The sequence below is a fragment of the Eublepharis macularius genome, chromosome 7 (genome assembly GCF_028583425.1).
Source record: "Eublepharis macularius isolate TG4126 chromosome 7, MPM_Emac_v1.0, whole genome shotgun sequence".
Taxonomy (NCBI): Eukaryota; Metazoa; Chordata; class Lepidosauria; order Squamata; family Eublepharidae; genus Eublepharis; species Eublepharis macularius.
Window position 1 is genome coordinate 72,804,589 of NC_072796.1, and position 16,255 is coordinate 72,820,843.

At 38.6% G+C, this 16,255-nt stretch overlaps 1 protein-coding gene across 1 annotated transcript in view; it reads left to right on the plus strand.

The window, feature by feature from the left end:
* The window catches only part of YES1 (YES proto-oncogene 1, Src family tyrosine kinase), a 69,383-nt gene extending 54,027 nt beyond the window's left edge, over nt 1-15,356 (plus strand). The window contains exons 9-12 of the mRNA XM_054984674.1: nt 226-302; nt 636-789; nt 10,911-11,042; nt 13,262-15,356. Coding sequence (XP_054840649.1) covers nt 226-302; nt 636-789; nt 10,911-11,042; nt 13,262-13,470 — 572 coding nt within the window. The 3' untranslated portion in view covers nt 13,471-15,356. The remainder of the gene's footprint in view (nt 1-225; nt 303-635; nt 790-10,910; nt 11,043-13,261) is intronic.
* The last annotated feature ends 899 nt before the right edge of the window (nt 15,357-16,255 follow it).

Sequence of the window (16,255 nt, forward strand, 5' to 3'; positions counted from 1 at the left end):
ACAAAAAATATTTTGAAGTGGAAAACCATGTAAAATTGTGTTTAATTATTCAGGTTGAATATAGAGATATTATTTTGTTTTTGAAAGACTATTTATTGGAAGAGATTCTGAAGCAGAAAGAACATTTCTGAATGTAGTCCTTTATGTTAAATTCCTTTTGATATGATATTTGATGTTAAACAGTTCAAGCTAAGCCTAAATCATGACATTAATGTCTTTTTGCAGGTAGCTTACTAGACTTTCTTAAAGAAGGAGAAGGGAAATATTTAAAGCTTCCGCAGCTGGTGGATATGGCTGCTCAGGTACTTGCTGAAAATAGTCTTGGTGTATACTGTACTAGAATTGGGTAATATGTAGGCACAGCAGAAAATAACCATCTAACTAATGTATAGTTTTTCATCTTCTACTGATTTTTTTTAAAGTTTGAAAAATAGCAATTGCTGCCTCTGTTTAAACAGAATATATACTATTAAATCCAAAGTGAAATATCTAGTATCAGACTTTTGTTTTCAAAGTGTAAGTTATGTAGCTAAGCAACAGAACCAAAGCTGTTCTAAGCAGATTTATGATGGCACAGTTAGTAAAGTATTTGGTGAACTCTTTTGGTAATATACGTTCTTTTTCTTTAAAAACAGATTGCAGATGGCATGGCGTACATTGAAAGAATGAACTACATCCATAGGGACCTTCGAGCTGCTAACATCCTTGTGGGAGACAACCTGGTGTGCAAAATTGCAGACTTTGGTTTAGCTAGGTTAATAGAAGACAATGAGTATACTGCCAGACAAGGTAAATCTGATACCTTTATTGCACTTTAATATTCAGTACCACATCAGAATTCTTTATCAACCTAAAAATGTTAATAATTTTATTTCTGATATTTTAATTTCTTTAGAGGGATGTGTGTGTGTTATCCGTCATTATTTAATTTACTACAGTTCTGAGTAATAGAAACTGAAACTCATTTTGTAAAAGTGTTCATTACTTCATCAAGCTTTGGAACTTAAATGACATATGTAATGTGTCTTTAAAGAGTCAGATTTCTAAGACTTTTAAATAGATTCCCCACAAGCTGTTTACTAGTCTTATATTTTCAACTTTGTGTTCTTGGTGTCTATATATAATTTATGTATGAATTGAAGCACCTAAATCATTCATTATTTCATAAATTCTTGGTTGTTGTTGTTTATTTCCCCTTAACACATCATCTAACAAATGTTCCTAAGGGTAAATCTTTTTTCCTTTAAAAATGAAATTGTTCCTGGATAAGTCATTTGAAAGGTCTTCTATAACAATTCAAAAGCTACAGTATACCATTATCATGCACTCAACGTTTCCTTATAAAGCAGCATGCCGAATGGAATGGCAACCCTACTGATAGAGAAATAGCATCTCAGATTCAAGTTGTATCTTCAGCCATTGAAATAAAGCTTCTGATGTGTGCTAGTTCAGACTATAGGTGGGCTGCTGCTTTTTAAATGTGTTATCCTAGATGTAAATATTTCCTTTATATGAAAAAAAACTTCCTTGTAGTAGAAATGCTGTAGCCTAGGCTTGATTTTTCCCCCCTTTGGGAAACATCAAAACAGGCAATTCTCTACTTGCAGTATGAAGTAGTATAGCCAGAAAGGATTCTATCATGACAGGTTTTATGTATGTATGTAGATTTATGTGTTAATCGAGAGCCAGTGTGGTATACTGGGTAGAGTGATGGACTAAGGTCTGGGAGGCCCAGGTTCAAATCCTCACTCTGCCATGGAAGCTTGCTGGGTGACCCTGGGCCATCATACAACGTCAGCCTAACCTACCTTGAAAGGTTGTTATGAGAATAAAATGAAGAAGATTCGGTTTCGTTTTTGCGGCCATGTCGGACGCTCTTCTTGGCAGGTCCAGGAAGAAGCGGCCGAGCCGCCTGGCTAGGCGGCTGATCTGCAAAGGTTAGCCCCCAGACTCTCAGGCAAGGAGTCTGAGTACGGGGCGCAGCGGGAAGAGCCCTCTGACAGATCGAGGCAGGGGGTAAATTGCCCGTTTGTCCCTATGGAGGCCGGCAGACGAGCGCGGCACCTAGTGTGCTGCCGGGCCATGGAAAACGGCAAGGAACAGGATTAGGCGAAAGCCTGCAAGTAAGCGAATCCCTTCTGTTACTGAAGGTTAGAAGACTCGGATTTTTCCCCCCTCGTAGAGTCTCGGAAGACTGGCGGTTTCCCCCCCCCCTAAAATGGCAGCGAAAAAGCAGAGCCCTGCTCTTGGCAAGTCAGTTACGGCAGCCTTGCAGAGGGGCGAGACACTTGAGGAACTGGTTAAAAAAGCGGTTATGGAAGCCATAAAACCCTTTGTTGACAAGCTGAATGAAACAGATCAAAGGGTGGGCTTAATTGAAAGCGATGTGAAAGCCATTAAAGAAGCAGCGGGGGGGGGCAGAGAAGTCTGCCCGGGAAAGTGCGTCACTTATGAGAGCAACGAACAGGGAGCTGAAGCTGGTGGAAAACCAGCTGATTGGACTGCAAGTGGAGCGAACACAGACCATTTTGCGTCTCCAGAACGTTAAAGAGGAGGAAAACGAGGATTTGTGGGATCTCGCTTCGGAACTTTTAGCGACACCCGCGAGGGCAACTAAAGAAGAAGTGAAAAGCGCCATTTTGGGAGTCCGTCGGGCATCTTCAAAATATGCAATGAAGCGGCAGCTGCCTCGTGAGATTGTTATTGAGTTTTCAACTAGGAGGGTCCGGGACAGTATCCTATATAATTCTTACAATGTGGAGTTGGACTTTCTGGGAAATAAAGTCAAGATATTGAAGGACGTTCCATTTTTAGTTTGGAAGAGAAGATTTAAGTACAAGAAGTTGGCAGCTCTTTTGAGGGAACGTGACATAAAGTACAAATGGCTACTCCCGGAAGGAATCGGATTTAGTTATAAAGATCAAGCTTACAAGATTAATTCGGAAGATCAGCTAAGGGATTTTGTGGAAAAAAATCCAGAATTTGGACCAGACACCAAGCAAAAAGAAGAGGATCCGAAGCCTGAAGGGAGGGGGGAGGCAACGAGCGCTGCGGCGGTAGCTGCTCAGAGAGAATTGCGTCCGAGGCCCAGGGGAGGGAAAAAGATTTAACTTGAACTGTAATTTGTAATTTGTATGATCAACCACTCCGTCACTACTTTATTAAGCTATTTTCTTATTATGGTAGTATGAAGGGAAAGCATTGAAGTGTAGTGTTTAGTGTTTGTAGGCTACCTTCCCTTTCCCCCCCCCCTTCCCCTTCTCTTTTTTCTCCCTTCTTTTCCTTCCCTTGTGCTATTGTAGTCTTTTGTAGTTACTGTTATTGTAGTTTTGTATGTTAGATATTGAAAAATAAAAAACTTAAAAAAAAGAGAATAAAATGAAGAAGAGGATAATCATATAAATTGCTTTTGGTTGCAACTGGGGAGAAAGACAGAGTATGAAGTCAATAAAAATAAATAAAACAATGAACCATCTTCCTTTTTTTTTAAATAAAATTTTATTGGTGAGACAATAAACAAAAGAAAAAAAATTCCCCCCAAATTTAACACATCTAATCTCATTATTCCCCCTGCTCTATCCCCCCACCCTTTTCCTCCCCCCTCCCTATTGACTTCCAACAGCTTTCTAACCCTTAACCCTTCTTATTGCTTAAATCTAATTCATTTATATTTTATGACTGCCTCTAGATCATAATATCTCTTATTCTAAGCACATTCTTATTTTTTTTTACATAAACTCTATCAAGCATACTATCAGTATAATATATATCATATCCATATAACACAACAGTATGGTATAACCAGGTTCTCAGTATCTCTTACTTTAGGCATTTTCTATTTCTCTTCTCTTAAATATATATTCCATCAAATATACTATCAGTATAGTATATATCACAAGCCTTAGATTGTATGCTATGCCACCAATGTAGCACAGCACACAACCCAATATAGCCCAACCACATAATAAATTGTAATATAATGTCCAATTCGCTACCTTATTGTTTTATACTATATACTGCACACTGTATACCTCATTAATATATCTATTTAACCATTTTCGTTGTCCCATATGTTCAATGTAAAATTCCCTAAAATATTATATTTGCTTAGATTATAGTTACATTCCCCCTAAGTGGTAAGATCCCTTCTCTCTTCCCCTTACAACATTATTCTTTTAAAATTTTTCAAACTGCCACAGTTCTCCTTTTACATCCCATTTTTTTTCCAAAAATTGTTTCAATTTCCCCCAGTCAACAATATATTGTCCTAGGTCAAGATCTTTAAGTTTCCTTGTCAATTTGTCCATTTCCGCCATGTACAGCAATTTATAAATCCAGTCTTCTACAGTTGATATTTCTTGTGTCTTCCATTTCTGCGCGTACAAAAGTTTTGCCGCTGCATTCATATAAAATAACAATGTTCTATACTGCACTGGAACTGCCTCCATTCCCAAATTCAGTAACAACAGTTCTGGGTTCTTATTTATTTGTATTTGTAAAATCTCATTAATTGCATCAATTATTTCACCCCAGTACTGTTTGGCTACTTCACATGTCCACCACATATGATATAATGATCCTTCATGCTTTTTACATTTCCAGCATTTGTCTGACATATTGGTATTGCCTAGCGCAATTTTCTTTGGTGTTAAATACCATCTGTAAATCATTTTGTACACATTTTCTTTAATGTTCGTACAAGTTGAAATCTTCACTGTATTTTTCCATAGGTACTCCCATGCCTCCATTGTTATTTCTTTATGAAAATTTATTGCGCACTTCACCATCTGGACTTTTACTGTTTCGTCCACTGTAAACCATTTTAAGAGTAATTTGTAAATCTTAAATATTTCTTTCTTGCCCTCTTGTAATATCACTTCCTCTAACTCCGAATTTTCCAGTCTTATACCTCCTCTCAAGCAGTCCGCTTTGTAAAGATCTCTGATCTGTCTATACTGAAAGCATCCATAACAAGGAGACAATTCTTCTGTCTTTATTCTCAGCTTTGAATATTGTATTTGTGTAGTCTCCTTGTAAGTTAGGCATTGCTGTTCGTTATCAACAGTTCTCGGATCTATTACTTCATATGGAACCACCCATGAAGGAATTCCATCTTCCACATACACCTTATATTTCTTCCAGACTGTGAAGAGGCTTCTCCGAATATAGTGATGCAAAAACATGGAGTCCGCTTTTACTTTATCATACCACATATATGCATGCCATCCAAATATTTTTTTATGTCCCTCCAGGGCCAGCAACTTGCGATTTTTTAACGTTATCCAATCTTTCAGCCATACAAGACATACTGCCTCATGGTACAGCCTTATGTTGGGCAGTTGCAAGCCTCCTCTTTCTTTAGCATCTTGTAGAACCTTCATTTTCACTCATGGTTTCTTGCCTGCCCACACAAAGTCTGAGATTTTCCTTTGCCATTTATCAAATTGTTTGGAGTCTCGGATAATTGGTATAGTTTGCAACAAGAACATCACACGTGGTAAGACATTCATTTTAACTGCTGCAATTTTTCCCAGCCATGATAAATTCAGTTTGTTCCATTTTATTAAGTCTCTCTCTATTTGTATCCACAATTTCTCATCGTTATTTTTGAACAAATCTATATTTTTCGCCGTCAGTTCTATGCCAAGATATTTTACTTTAGTAGTCACCTCACAGTCTGTTATCTCCATTAACTCTTGCTGTTTCTGTTTGGTCATGTTCTTGCATAAAATCTTTGACTTCTTTTTGTTCACATAAAATCCAGCCAGATCTCCAAACACTTTTATTTTCTCTATTACCTTTGGCATATTTTCAATTGGATCCTCTACTATTAACATTATATCATCCGCAAAAGCTCTGACCTTGTAGGAAAACTCTTTTATTTTCATACCTCGGATTGTGTCGTCCTCACGTATTTGGATCATCAATATTTCCAAAATCAAAATGAACAACAATGGAGACAAAGGGCAACCCTGTCTAGTTCCTTTATTAATTTTCATTTTTTTGTCAAGTCCTCGTTCACTATGATTGCTGCACTCTGGTCTCTATAAATTTCCTTGACCGCTTGGATGAACTTTTCTCCCATTTGCAGCTTTTCCATGGTAGCAAACATAAAGTCCTAGTTCAAATTGTAAAATGCTTTTTCCGCGTCTACAAAGAAAAAACCAACTTCTCTGTCACAGTGCTTATCATAGTATTCAATAGCGTTTATCACTGTCCTCAAATTGTCTTTAATTTGTCTGTTAGGTAAAAATCCCGCCTGTTCTTCAGCAATTAATTCCGACATCCATCCTTTCAATCTCTCTGCCAACACCTTTGCAAATATTTTATAGTCATTATTCAGCAATGAGATTGGTCTGTAATTTTTAACATTGGTCAAATCTTGACCTTCCTTCGGAATCAGCGATATATTGGCTTCATTCCATGAATCTGGGATCCTTTGATCTTGCATCACTCCATTCATTGCCTCTTTTAGGAAAGGCGCCAGTTCATTAGCCATCACTTTATAAAACTTTGCCGTTAATCCATCTGGTCCTGGCGCCTTTCCTATTTTCGTTGATTGTATTGCTTCCTTTATTTCTTCTTCCGTCACTTCCTTGTTTAATTTCTCTTTCCATTTTTCAGGAATTGTCGGAATTCCCATCTTCTCTAGATATTCCGCTATTGAATCTTTACTCACTTCTTTTTTTTGATACAGTTTTGCATAAAACTTGAAAAAGGCTCTACTAATAGCCACTTGGTCCATTAACACCTTATCATCTTCTAAGATTTTGGTTATAGTTTTCTTCTCCTTCCTTTTTTTTAATTGTCACGCCAGATATTTCCCAGGTTTATTTGCACCTTCAAACAACCTCTGATTCATCCTCTTTAAATTCCACTCTAATTCTTTGTTGTCCATTGCTGTCAATTGTTCCTGCAAAATTGTTCCTGCAAAATTTTAATATCCTGAGTTGTATCTCTTTGGCTTTTATTTTATCCAAAATTTCAGATCTCTTTTCCTCCTTTTTCCTCCTAGTTCTTGCATTCAAGTCCATTAGTATGCCTCTTATCACCGCTTTATAAGTATCCCATACTTTATTGGTCGGCACTTCTTTGTTCAGGTTATATTGTATGAAAAATTTGGTCTCCCTTCGCAGCAACGCAATATTTTCTTCTATTTGTAGCAAGTCCTCATTTATTCTCCATCCTTTTCTTTTATTATTTTCCCAAATCTCCACATGATTAGATTATGATCTGAGCCTGTCTTTGGCATTATCTCCGCCTCTCTGGTCCATATCTTTAGAGGCCCAGATATCTATATTCTTGATAGTGTAAAATGTCTTGCAGAGTAAAATGTGTATTGTCTATTTTTAGGGTATTGTCTCCTCCACACATCTTCTAAACTTTCTTGTTCCTTAAGCAGAAAGAATGCCTCTGGTAATAGTCCTCTTTTTTTGTGAGCAGCTTTAGACTGCTTATCCTCTTCCAGGTTTGTAACTCCATTGAAGTAACCCGCCAAGATTATGTGATCATAGGTCAGTTCGTCAAGTTGTTTCTCTAAATCCTTGAAAAAAATTTCTTTTGCACCATTGGGTGCGTAAATCCCAATCATCAGTATTTTCTTAAAGTTCCAAATAATTTCCACTGCTAAGTATCTGGCTTCTGCATCTTTTAAAACTAGTCTGGGCTGCAATTCATCTTTTATGTACAATACAACTCCCCTCTTTTTCTTTTTAGAGGCGGCAATGAATTCTTTTCCCAATTTAACAAATTTCAAATATTTTTGGTCTTGCTTTCTAATATGTGTCTCTTGCAGACAATTGCATTTTTGTTTTGATAGCCAGTGGAAAGTAGCTTTACATTTACAAGGTGAATTTAGTCCATTAACATTCCAAGATATAACTTTACACTCCATGATCACTTTCTTATAGTTTTTAGTAATTCCTTTTCATTTTCCCTAATAAAAGTCTCCATCTCATGGCCAGATCTGATGCTCTTTCTGACTCCACCAAACTCAAATATCAGTCCTTCTGGTATTTCCCATCTATATCTAATTTTCAGCTCCTTTAACATCTGAACCAGTTCTCTATACTTCTTCCGCTCGAATAGCACCGATCTGGGCAACTCTTTCATGACTCTCACCACTTTTCCATCGACTTCTAATGGATCTTGAAACTGCTTGCTCACAATTAGTTCTCTTGTGTTTCTAGTCGTAAATTGAACAATCATATCTCTTGGTAACTTCCTCTGAGCTGCAAATCTGGAATTGATTCTATACACCACGTCCAAGAAAGCTGCAATCTCTTCCTCTTCTTTCCCCAGGTATTCTGCCAGAATTTCTGTAATCTGGTCTTGGGCTGATTTTCCCTCTACTTCTGGGATCGCACGAAATCTAAGTTGCTTTTCCATCTGTTTACATTCTGCAACGGCCATTCTGTCTCTCATTCCTCTCATTTCAGTCTTTTGCACGTCTGTTAAAGTTTCCACCGTTTCCTCTACTGCGTTGACTCTCTGCTGTGTAGCTTGTAGGTCATTTTGTATTTTATCCATACCTTTTGTCAGTTCTGCCATCTCCAATTTAAGCGTCTCTTTAAAGTCTTTTAATTCTTTCGCCATCTCTAGCATCATGTCCTTAAGCTCTTTATTTCCCTCTGAAACTTTTTTATCCAAATTTTCCATCGTAGTTTGCCACTCTTTCTTCGACATCGTGGGGCTAGCTCTGCTTAGCTCCCACGAGTCTGCCCTTTTCCTTAACTCCGTGACGTTATTTTAATACTTTCTTTTGTCTTTAAAAGTCCAATTACAGTTTGTTTTTGTCAGACGCTATTTTAAACTGTCCAAAATGTCGGGCGTTTTTTCTCTATGGTTTTGTGCTGAAGCGCTTGCCCTTACCTTCTTTAAAGATGGCCTACTTCCGTTTTCATTGAAGTCGCCAGTTGCCCTCTTTCAAAATGGCGTCGCCCTACTTCCGGCGCTCAAGAGAAGGGCCCTTCTCTCCCGTCTCTTTATAGTTCTGACGTACTTCCTGTTCCTCTTCGTAACACAGCAGTTCTCACGAGTTTTAAGCTTTCACACAGTCCACTATCTCTTCCCCGCCACAGGTATGTAAACAATAATCCAGTTTCCGCGCTAACTTCTCCTTGCAAAGTTACTTTTTCAATTTTTTTCTTGCCGGAATCTTCCCCCTTATATAACTAGTCTGTTGCAGTTCTTAAATCCACTTTAGCCTCTTATTTCTTTTTAAAATCTGTCCTGTACTGAGAGATAGCGATCTCTACCTCTAGCGTTTTTCTTGGGTTGTAATCGCTGCTTCTGTTATCTGATCGAATCCAGCCCCTTTGCTGTTTTACTGAAGCTTGGGCATGTAGGTCTTATGCCAGAATTGACTCCAGAGCCACTGCAGAGATCTTGGCAACCTTTCTTCGGGTGGGACCTCAAGGGTGGGTGGGAGTTCGTTGTGTAGAACCCCCCCCTCACCCGAGATCAATGCACCCTCAGGTTCTCGAGCGTTCTCGCCTGTTCTCCGCCTGAGAACAGGTGGCTGCGGGCAATTTGCGCCCCTCCAGCCTTCCAAACAGTGGCACGGACAGCTCAGCTCTTAGAGCTGCGTTAGACCTTCATGGATCCCAAACCGGAAGTCCCCAATGAACCATCTTCCAAGTTCACAAGTACTCTTGCTCAGGCTAGATGTTCATCAGAAAAGGAGGGGGGGGGAAATGTTGTTGGGGATCATGAAAGAGCCCCAGTGTGCAGAACACACAGACAAAAATATCAGGCTGTACCCAAGGCTACTGGTCAAAATGATGAACTAGGATTGGGGAGACCCAGGTTCGAATTCCCACTCTGCTGTGAAGCTTGCTGGGTGACCTTGGGCCAGCCACACTAAATAGATGATAAAGGTTTTGTGAATAGAGCAAATTCACAGGAGTTGTTTTTATCTACTCTCCTTTCTTGCACATCATCCAGAAAGCTGGTACTAAGAGTCAGGAGACCGTTCATGTGGCACAGGAGGCTGCAGTATGAAGGGGGATCAGTAGGAATTACCCTCCCTCCTTTGCAGTCAAACCAAGTTCTGTGAACTCACACTCTACCTGTGCATGGGTGAGAGAGTACAATTCCTCAGTCATGTCTCTTGCTATAGCCTATGTACCATATGGCATATTCTTAAAGAGATTCCTCAGTAGGAGTTTCTCAGGACTGCTGGGGAAAAGGGAGTTAATATAGTGGCTCCATCCTTGGAAGCATTGGATCCAGCCCTGTATATATAATTTTAAAACTAACAAACATTTATTTGGTTACTAATGGGAAAAGATATTTTTGTTGACCTGGAAACACATTAACAACATAGATAAATTTTACAAAATATGCTCAGAAAATTCACAGTTGGTTACAGCAAACTATGTTAACATTTATTGTTTAGATTTAGGTATCAGATATGAAACTATTGTGTACATATCTTTAACAAAACACATAAGCCAGTTTGGTGTAGTGGTTAAGAGCATGGGACTCTAATCTGGAGAGCCGGGTTTGATTCCCCACTCCTCCACTTGAAGCCAGCTGGGTGACCTTGGATCAGTCACAGCTTCTAGGAGCTCTTTCAGCCCCACCCACCTCACAGGGTGTTTGTTGTAGGGATATTAATAACATACTTTGTAAACCGCTCTGAGTAGGTGTTAAGTCATCCTGAAGGGTGGTATATAAATATAATGTTATGTTGTTGTTGTTGTTGTTGTTGTTGTTGTCCTAACTCAGTCCATTATCAAAAACAACAGTTTCTTCTTACATTAATATAAACAAGACATTATAACAGATGGGGAGGAGATCTTGAAAGCCTCCTTTCCAATATGAGAGTCACAAGTTTTCTTACAGCACCATGTTAAAAGGTAAATATATAACATTTTAAAAGGTTTTTCTTCCGCCTTTTTTTTTAGGAGCCAAATTCCCAATTAAATGGACAGCACCTGAGGCTGCATTGTATGGTCGGTTTACAATTAAATCTGATGTTTGGTCATTTGGAATTTTATTAACAGAGCTCGTAACAAAGGGTCGTGTGCCATACCCAGGTAAAAACATAAAGTAACATATCTTCTTTAATGTGCTGCTATAATTGGTTATCTTAATATAGTAACACCCGTGTTCATGCTATGTACACATGGCATTATGTTGCTGAACTTGGGAAAAAAGTCAATACTAAATTCCTGCAGTTGCAAGGTAGCCCTTTTTAAATAGATGTTTTCAAATCTAGACTTTATTGGGCCTTGATTTTTACATGTGAAAAAGAGTTCATCACTGAACTAAAAATGCCAAAGAGTACTTCCGCATCAACCACGGAATATGTGCGGAACAGTCCTAGGCAAGCCATTTGTGAGGAAAAAAGAGCAAAAAGAACATTCTTCTATTTTGCTGATTCCACTGAAAATTCCTTTGAACCTCAACCCCAGAAAACTCTGAAAAATAATCTTTCAGTAGCTGTCCAGGTTCTTTGCCAGTGTTCTGGCCTCAGGCTACTGGGTCTACAGGTCTCAGCATGAGCCATGACTTACCTTGCAGATGTCCACTGAACAGGGTCTGGGACACAGCAGGCAGATCGAGCAGGCAAGGTCTGGAACTGGATCTCACACTCAAGGTCTCACACTGGAACTGGATCTCACACTCCTTGCAAACTGGTTGATCCAGCACATGCTGTCTTCCCAAGTCTTGGTTTAAGGAGGTTGGGAGGGAATTGGCCAGTGGCACTGCTGCTGAGTGCTGGAGTCCCTGAAGCTGTTTTATGCACTGGCCGGGATCGTGCAAGGAACCACCCTCAGTGCACTGCTCTAACTCTACCATGGGGTTGTATGCAACCAGTCTAGCACTTTGCCTCCTCTGTGCTACCTCAGCCCAGTCCTTCTACTGCCAAAGTTTCTGCAGACTGGGAGAGGGTCCTGGGGGACTACAAGCCCAAGTTCAGGTCCTGGCTTGCAGAGGTCCTGGTGACAGTCTTGGGCTGATGGCGAGGTTTCCTTCACAGGCTCTGACAGGGTGTTCTCTGGCACCATTGAGACGTCTGCAGGTGCTCCTGTAGTGCCGGTCCCTTCCTGCTTCCTCTGGTCCACCACAGTTACTGACCGTGGCTCCTCAGGCTCTTCTTATGGGGATTCTGAGTCTGAGTCATTGTGTGGGTCAGAGGGGGTCATGACAGCCAGAAGACTCTTCTTCTAGCCCTCTTATCTGAAATCCTTTTAACTGGAGATGCCAGGGATTAAACCTGCTACATTCTGCATGGAAAGCACTTGTGGGGAGCTGGGGATTCTCAAAAGGGGATTCATGCCACAATAGTGGTGGTTTTTAAGCATGGGTTGGTTTTACAAACTCATTCAATCTGGCGCTAATATTAGCTGGAATCCAGAGGGGTGCATGTACATGGGGGTTTTCCAGCTCCATTCCTTTTCTAATAATATCTCTAATGATGAGCCCACTTCAAAAGGTGGTGGACCAATTGTAAACCATTTGAATTGCTGCCACCAGAAAAGAAGATCAGTATCTCTGCTTGCATGCAATGAAGCTTGCAAGCTTGTTTGGGCTCCAGCCATGATAATTGTGGTTTCAAAAGCACATGCATATAGACTCTGATTTCTGATCTATTTTTCAAGGATTAAGTTAACAGACATCAATTTATTGATTGATTTAGAAAATGCATATTCTGCCTCTCCAGACCCTTGCTCAAGGTGACTTACAACTAAATAATACAAAATCATTCAAACAAGCCAAAGCCATTCAAACAAGCCAGGACATAACGGCATAAAATACACATTGATCATCCTAAAATGATGTGGATAAAATGATCCTTGAACAGATACAGATCATAAAACATTTAAGAAATAAAACCCTTTAATTTAAAACCTGGGTAAAAAGGAATGTTTTAGCCTGGTGTCTACAGGAAAACAAGGGAGGTGCCAAGCAAGCCTCATGGGGGGCATTCTAAAGGTGCCACCACTGAAAAAGCCATATGCCGCACCTCTGAAGGGGGGGCACAGAGAACAGGGCTTTAGGAGAGCGTCTTCACTGGGAAAGTTGGACAATAGAGGTGAAGGCAGACCTTCAAGTACTCTGGTCCCAAGCCATTTAGAGCCGTAAAGCTAGAAACAAGCACTTTGAACTATGCCCAGAAACAGATGCACAGCCAGTGCAGATTGTTCAGCACTGTTTACTCTTGTTTACTCTTGTTTACTCTTAGAATAGCACTTAACTTCTTTAAAGGTTTTCCAAGTTATTGGATTTCTTTCTTTTTAAAAAATTGTAGGTATGGTGAACCGAGAAGTTTTGGAACAAGTGGAACGTGGCTACAGAATGCCTTGTCCTCAAGGGTGCCCAGAATCTCTTCATGAGTTAATGAAACTGTGTTGGAAGAAAGATCCTGATGAAAGACCAACATTTGAATATATTCAGTCTTTCTTAGAAGACTATTTTACTGCTACAGAACCACAGTATCAGCCTGGAGACAATTTATAAACCCATTGCCTACATACAATGCACAAATCTACCAAATGTAAAATGTTTTCAGAAAATTTCTTGCTAATTTGAAGGACTCAAAGAAAAAGCAAATAGCTGCCATTTGCATGCTCAGTTGCTAACAAACTGGAATTCCATAATACAGGTGCACAAAACCACTTTTTACAGTGTTAATGCCTAAATATACCAAATGATGTGATATTTTTCTCACTTACTGTTTCAGGGTCCAAAGAAAGCATACTGAAAAAACTGTGTGGTATAATTAGCATTACTATGACAGATTATAAGAGCAGAGCTGCTAATCTTCTGTTTTTCCTCTTCTGACATTTCATCCATATTGCTAAAAAAATCAGCAATTACAGAAACCTTTAAATGGAAGTGATCAATGGAAAACAAAGTTATGGGACCAAACAAGTCAATTCTGGTTTTATAGAAATGTCCTGTGATCAAAATAAAATTGAATTTTAAAAAAATTACATCCTGATATGGGGTTTATTTTACATTAATTTAATTAAGGTAGCAGAAATGGGATTTTTTAAAAATAAAAAAGCAGTTTATGGTAAACTTGATTAAATACTAGACCTCAGTAGTGAAACTGAAGAGCATAATGCACTGTGTTAATACTTTATGTTAATATAACTGGAAAGTAGCATATGGGCGTTATTTTTTCCTGCATAGCTTAATTAAGAATGATGAAGTAACTAAAACTATGGTTATGTTAATGGAGTGTAATGTTCAGACTTGAAACCACAAAATGCAATTAGAGAGAAAGTGTGAGTCTCTGTAATCTTTTAAGATGTATTCTTTTCAAAGAGAAATTTCCGGTGAATCATATTATAGTTTTGTGTTGGGTGGTGTTAAAAAAAGGAAGAGGAGGTGATAGTTGAAAGTTGGATGTGGTTGATAATTACAGGTGTTTCCAAGGTAAAATGTCATTAGTTCAGGGATTCATATGATTGCACTTCTGCTTTTCTTACAGAGATGCTCATCTATCTTATCTATATATATCCACAACAAAGTATTTATGGGGCAGAAAGTTTGAAACACTGAGTGATTCAGTAAATTGAGTAAATGGTAGCAAACTATTTGATGGGTAAACTGTCCCGCTTTCAAACACTACATTTAAGCTCCAACCCAAAAAGCGGAAAAATGGAGCAGCAGGGCCTGTACATGCATACGGCCCTTAAAAAAAAAATCTTGAAATCCTGCCTATACATTGCTGGGTAGCAAAGGGCAAACTCCATCTCCCTTGTTGAATAGCAGTTGATGGGTATTTTAGCTTTATTTTTAAAAGGGCCGTACAAGGACATCCCTTGCTGGTGGATCTAATTGTGCTCTTGGTTCCTCGTTCAGTTAGTGATTGCAAACTTCCTTCCACATGCAGTCTCCAGGTATATTGGGGCATATAGAAGTATGTTCCATGACCTTTGATATAACAAGCAATAAAATTCTATTGGCATTATTATAATTTACCAGTTATACTCTTAACAGTGAAATCCTAAGTAGAGTTACTCCAGTCTAAGCCCATTGAAATCAATGGGCTTAAGACTGGAGTAATTCTGCTTAAGATTTTACTGTAAATATTGTTTGTTTTGCATTGCAAAGCTTTCCATGAAAATAATCATCAACATCAGAAAAATCATGCAGATCATGCTCTGGTACTACAAACATAAGTGTTCAGGTGCTTTGACTTCTATACCCGGAATATTTTTAAGTAAAATTATGCAATTTTATTCCATTTTTCCTTATAAATCCCTATGAAATTTTGAAAGGGCTTTATGTAGAAAATGTATTATGTGATTGTAATGTAATAGTACAGTTGAAACAAAATCACCAGATAATTATTTGATATTGATTGGATTTTAATTAATAAATTGAACAATTTATTGTAATGACATTTGTATAGTAAAGAAACAGAACTAAACAAGTTCCTTTAAAAAGGTCGGCATGATTAATATCCATAGTCATTGTTTTTGTCTTTGTAATGTTTAATCTCAAGATTTCCCTGGCAAATATCAATTCAGCATCAGCACAAACACACTTTTCTATAAATAGCAGTACATTTTCAAGTATAATTATTTGTATAAATCATGGTCTTAAATTTGTTTTTCAGAACTGAATTAAAAATAAATTTAACCCTAATAACAAAACCTTGTTTTAAAAACAGAAAACCTCATTGGCTTCCAAGCTGCTTTGTTTTTAGATTCACAATGGTAATGTCTCAGAACTGGAGGGTTGAGTTTTCAGTTATATTGATATTCTGGTTTGAGGTTGTTTTCAGTAGATTTGAGTAGGGTTCGGGGTACAGCTTGGGGATGCAAAACTTTTTTCTGGAGTTGTAGGAATTTCTTCAACGAAAATTTAGTCATCCCTGTCACTAACTATGAGCCACTAAGTTGCAACAAGGCCAATTCTAAAATACCTCCCCCCTACCCCATATTAATAAATAACATTAATAGCTACTTTACTACATTTCAATGTGTACATTGGCAACAACCCTTATTTACTTCCTGATTCATGGGATATGTGAGGTTATCTAGACTTCAGTAAAACACTATTACACCCACATTTACATATCCAAAAATAATGTGATGTTCCTATCCCACCAAACAGATCAATGAGAGGTCTGCCTGGACAGTATTTATAATCCCCAACAGAGAGGAAAGTCAGCGGATCTATGAATATAACAGTGTCCACACAACTTGCTGCATATAAATCTTAGGGTTCCCCCTGCTCCTTCTCTCCACATATGTCAACCGTCTCACTAGATTGGGAGAATGTTGCT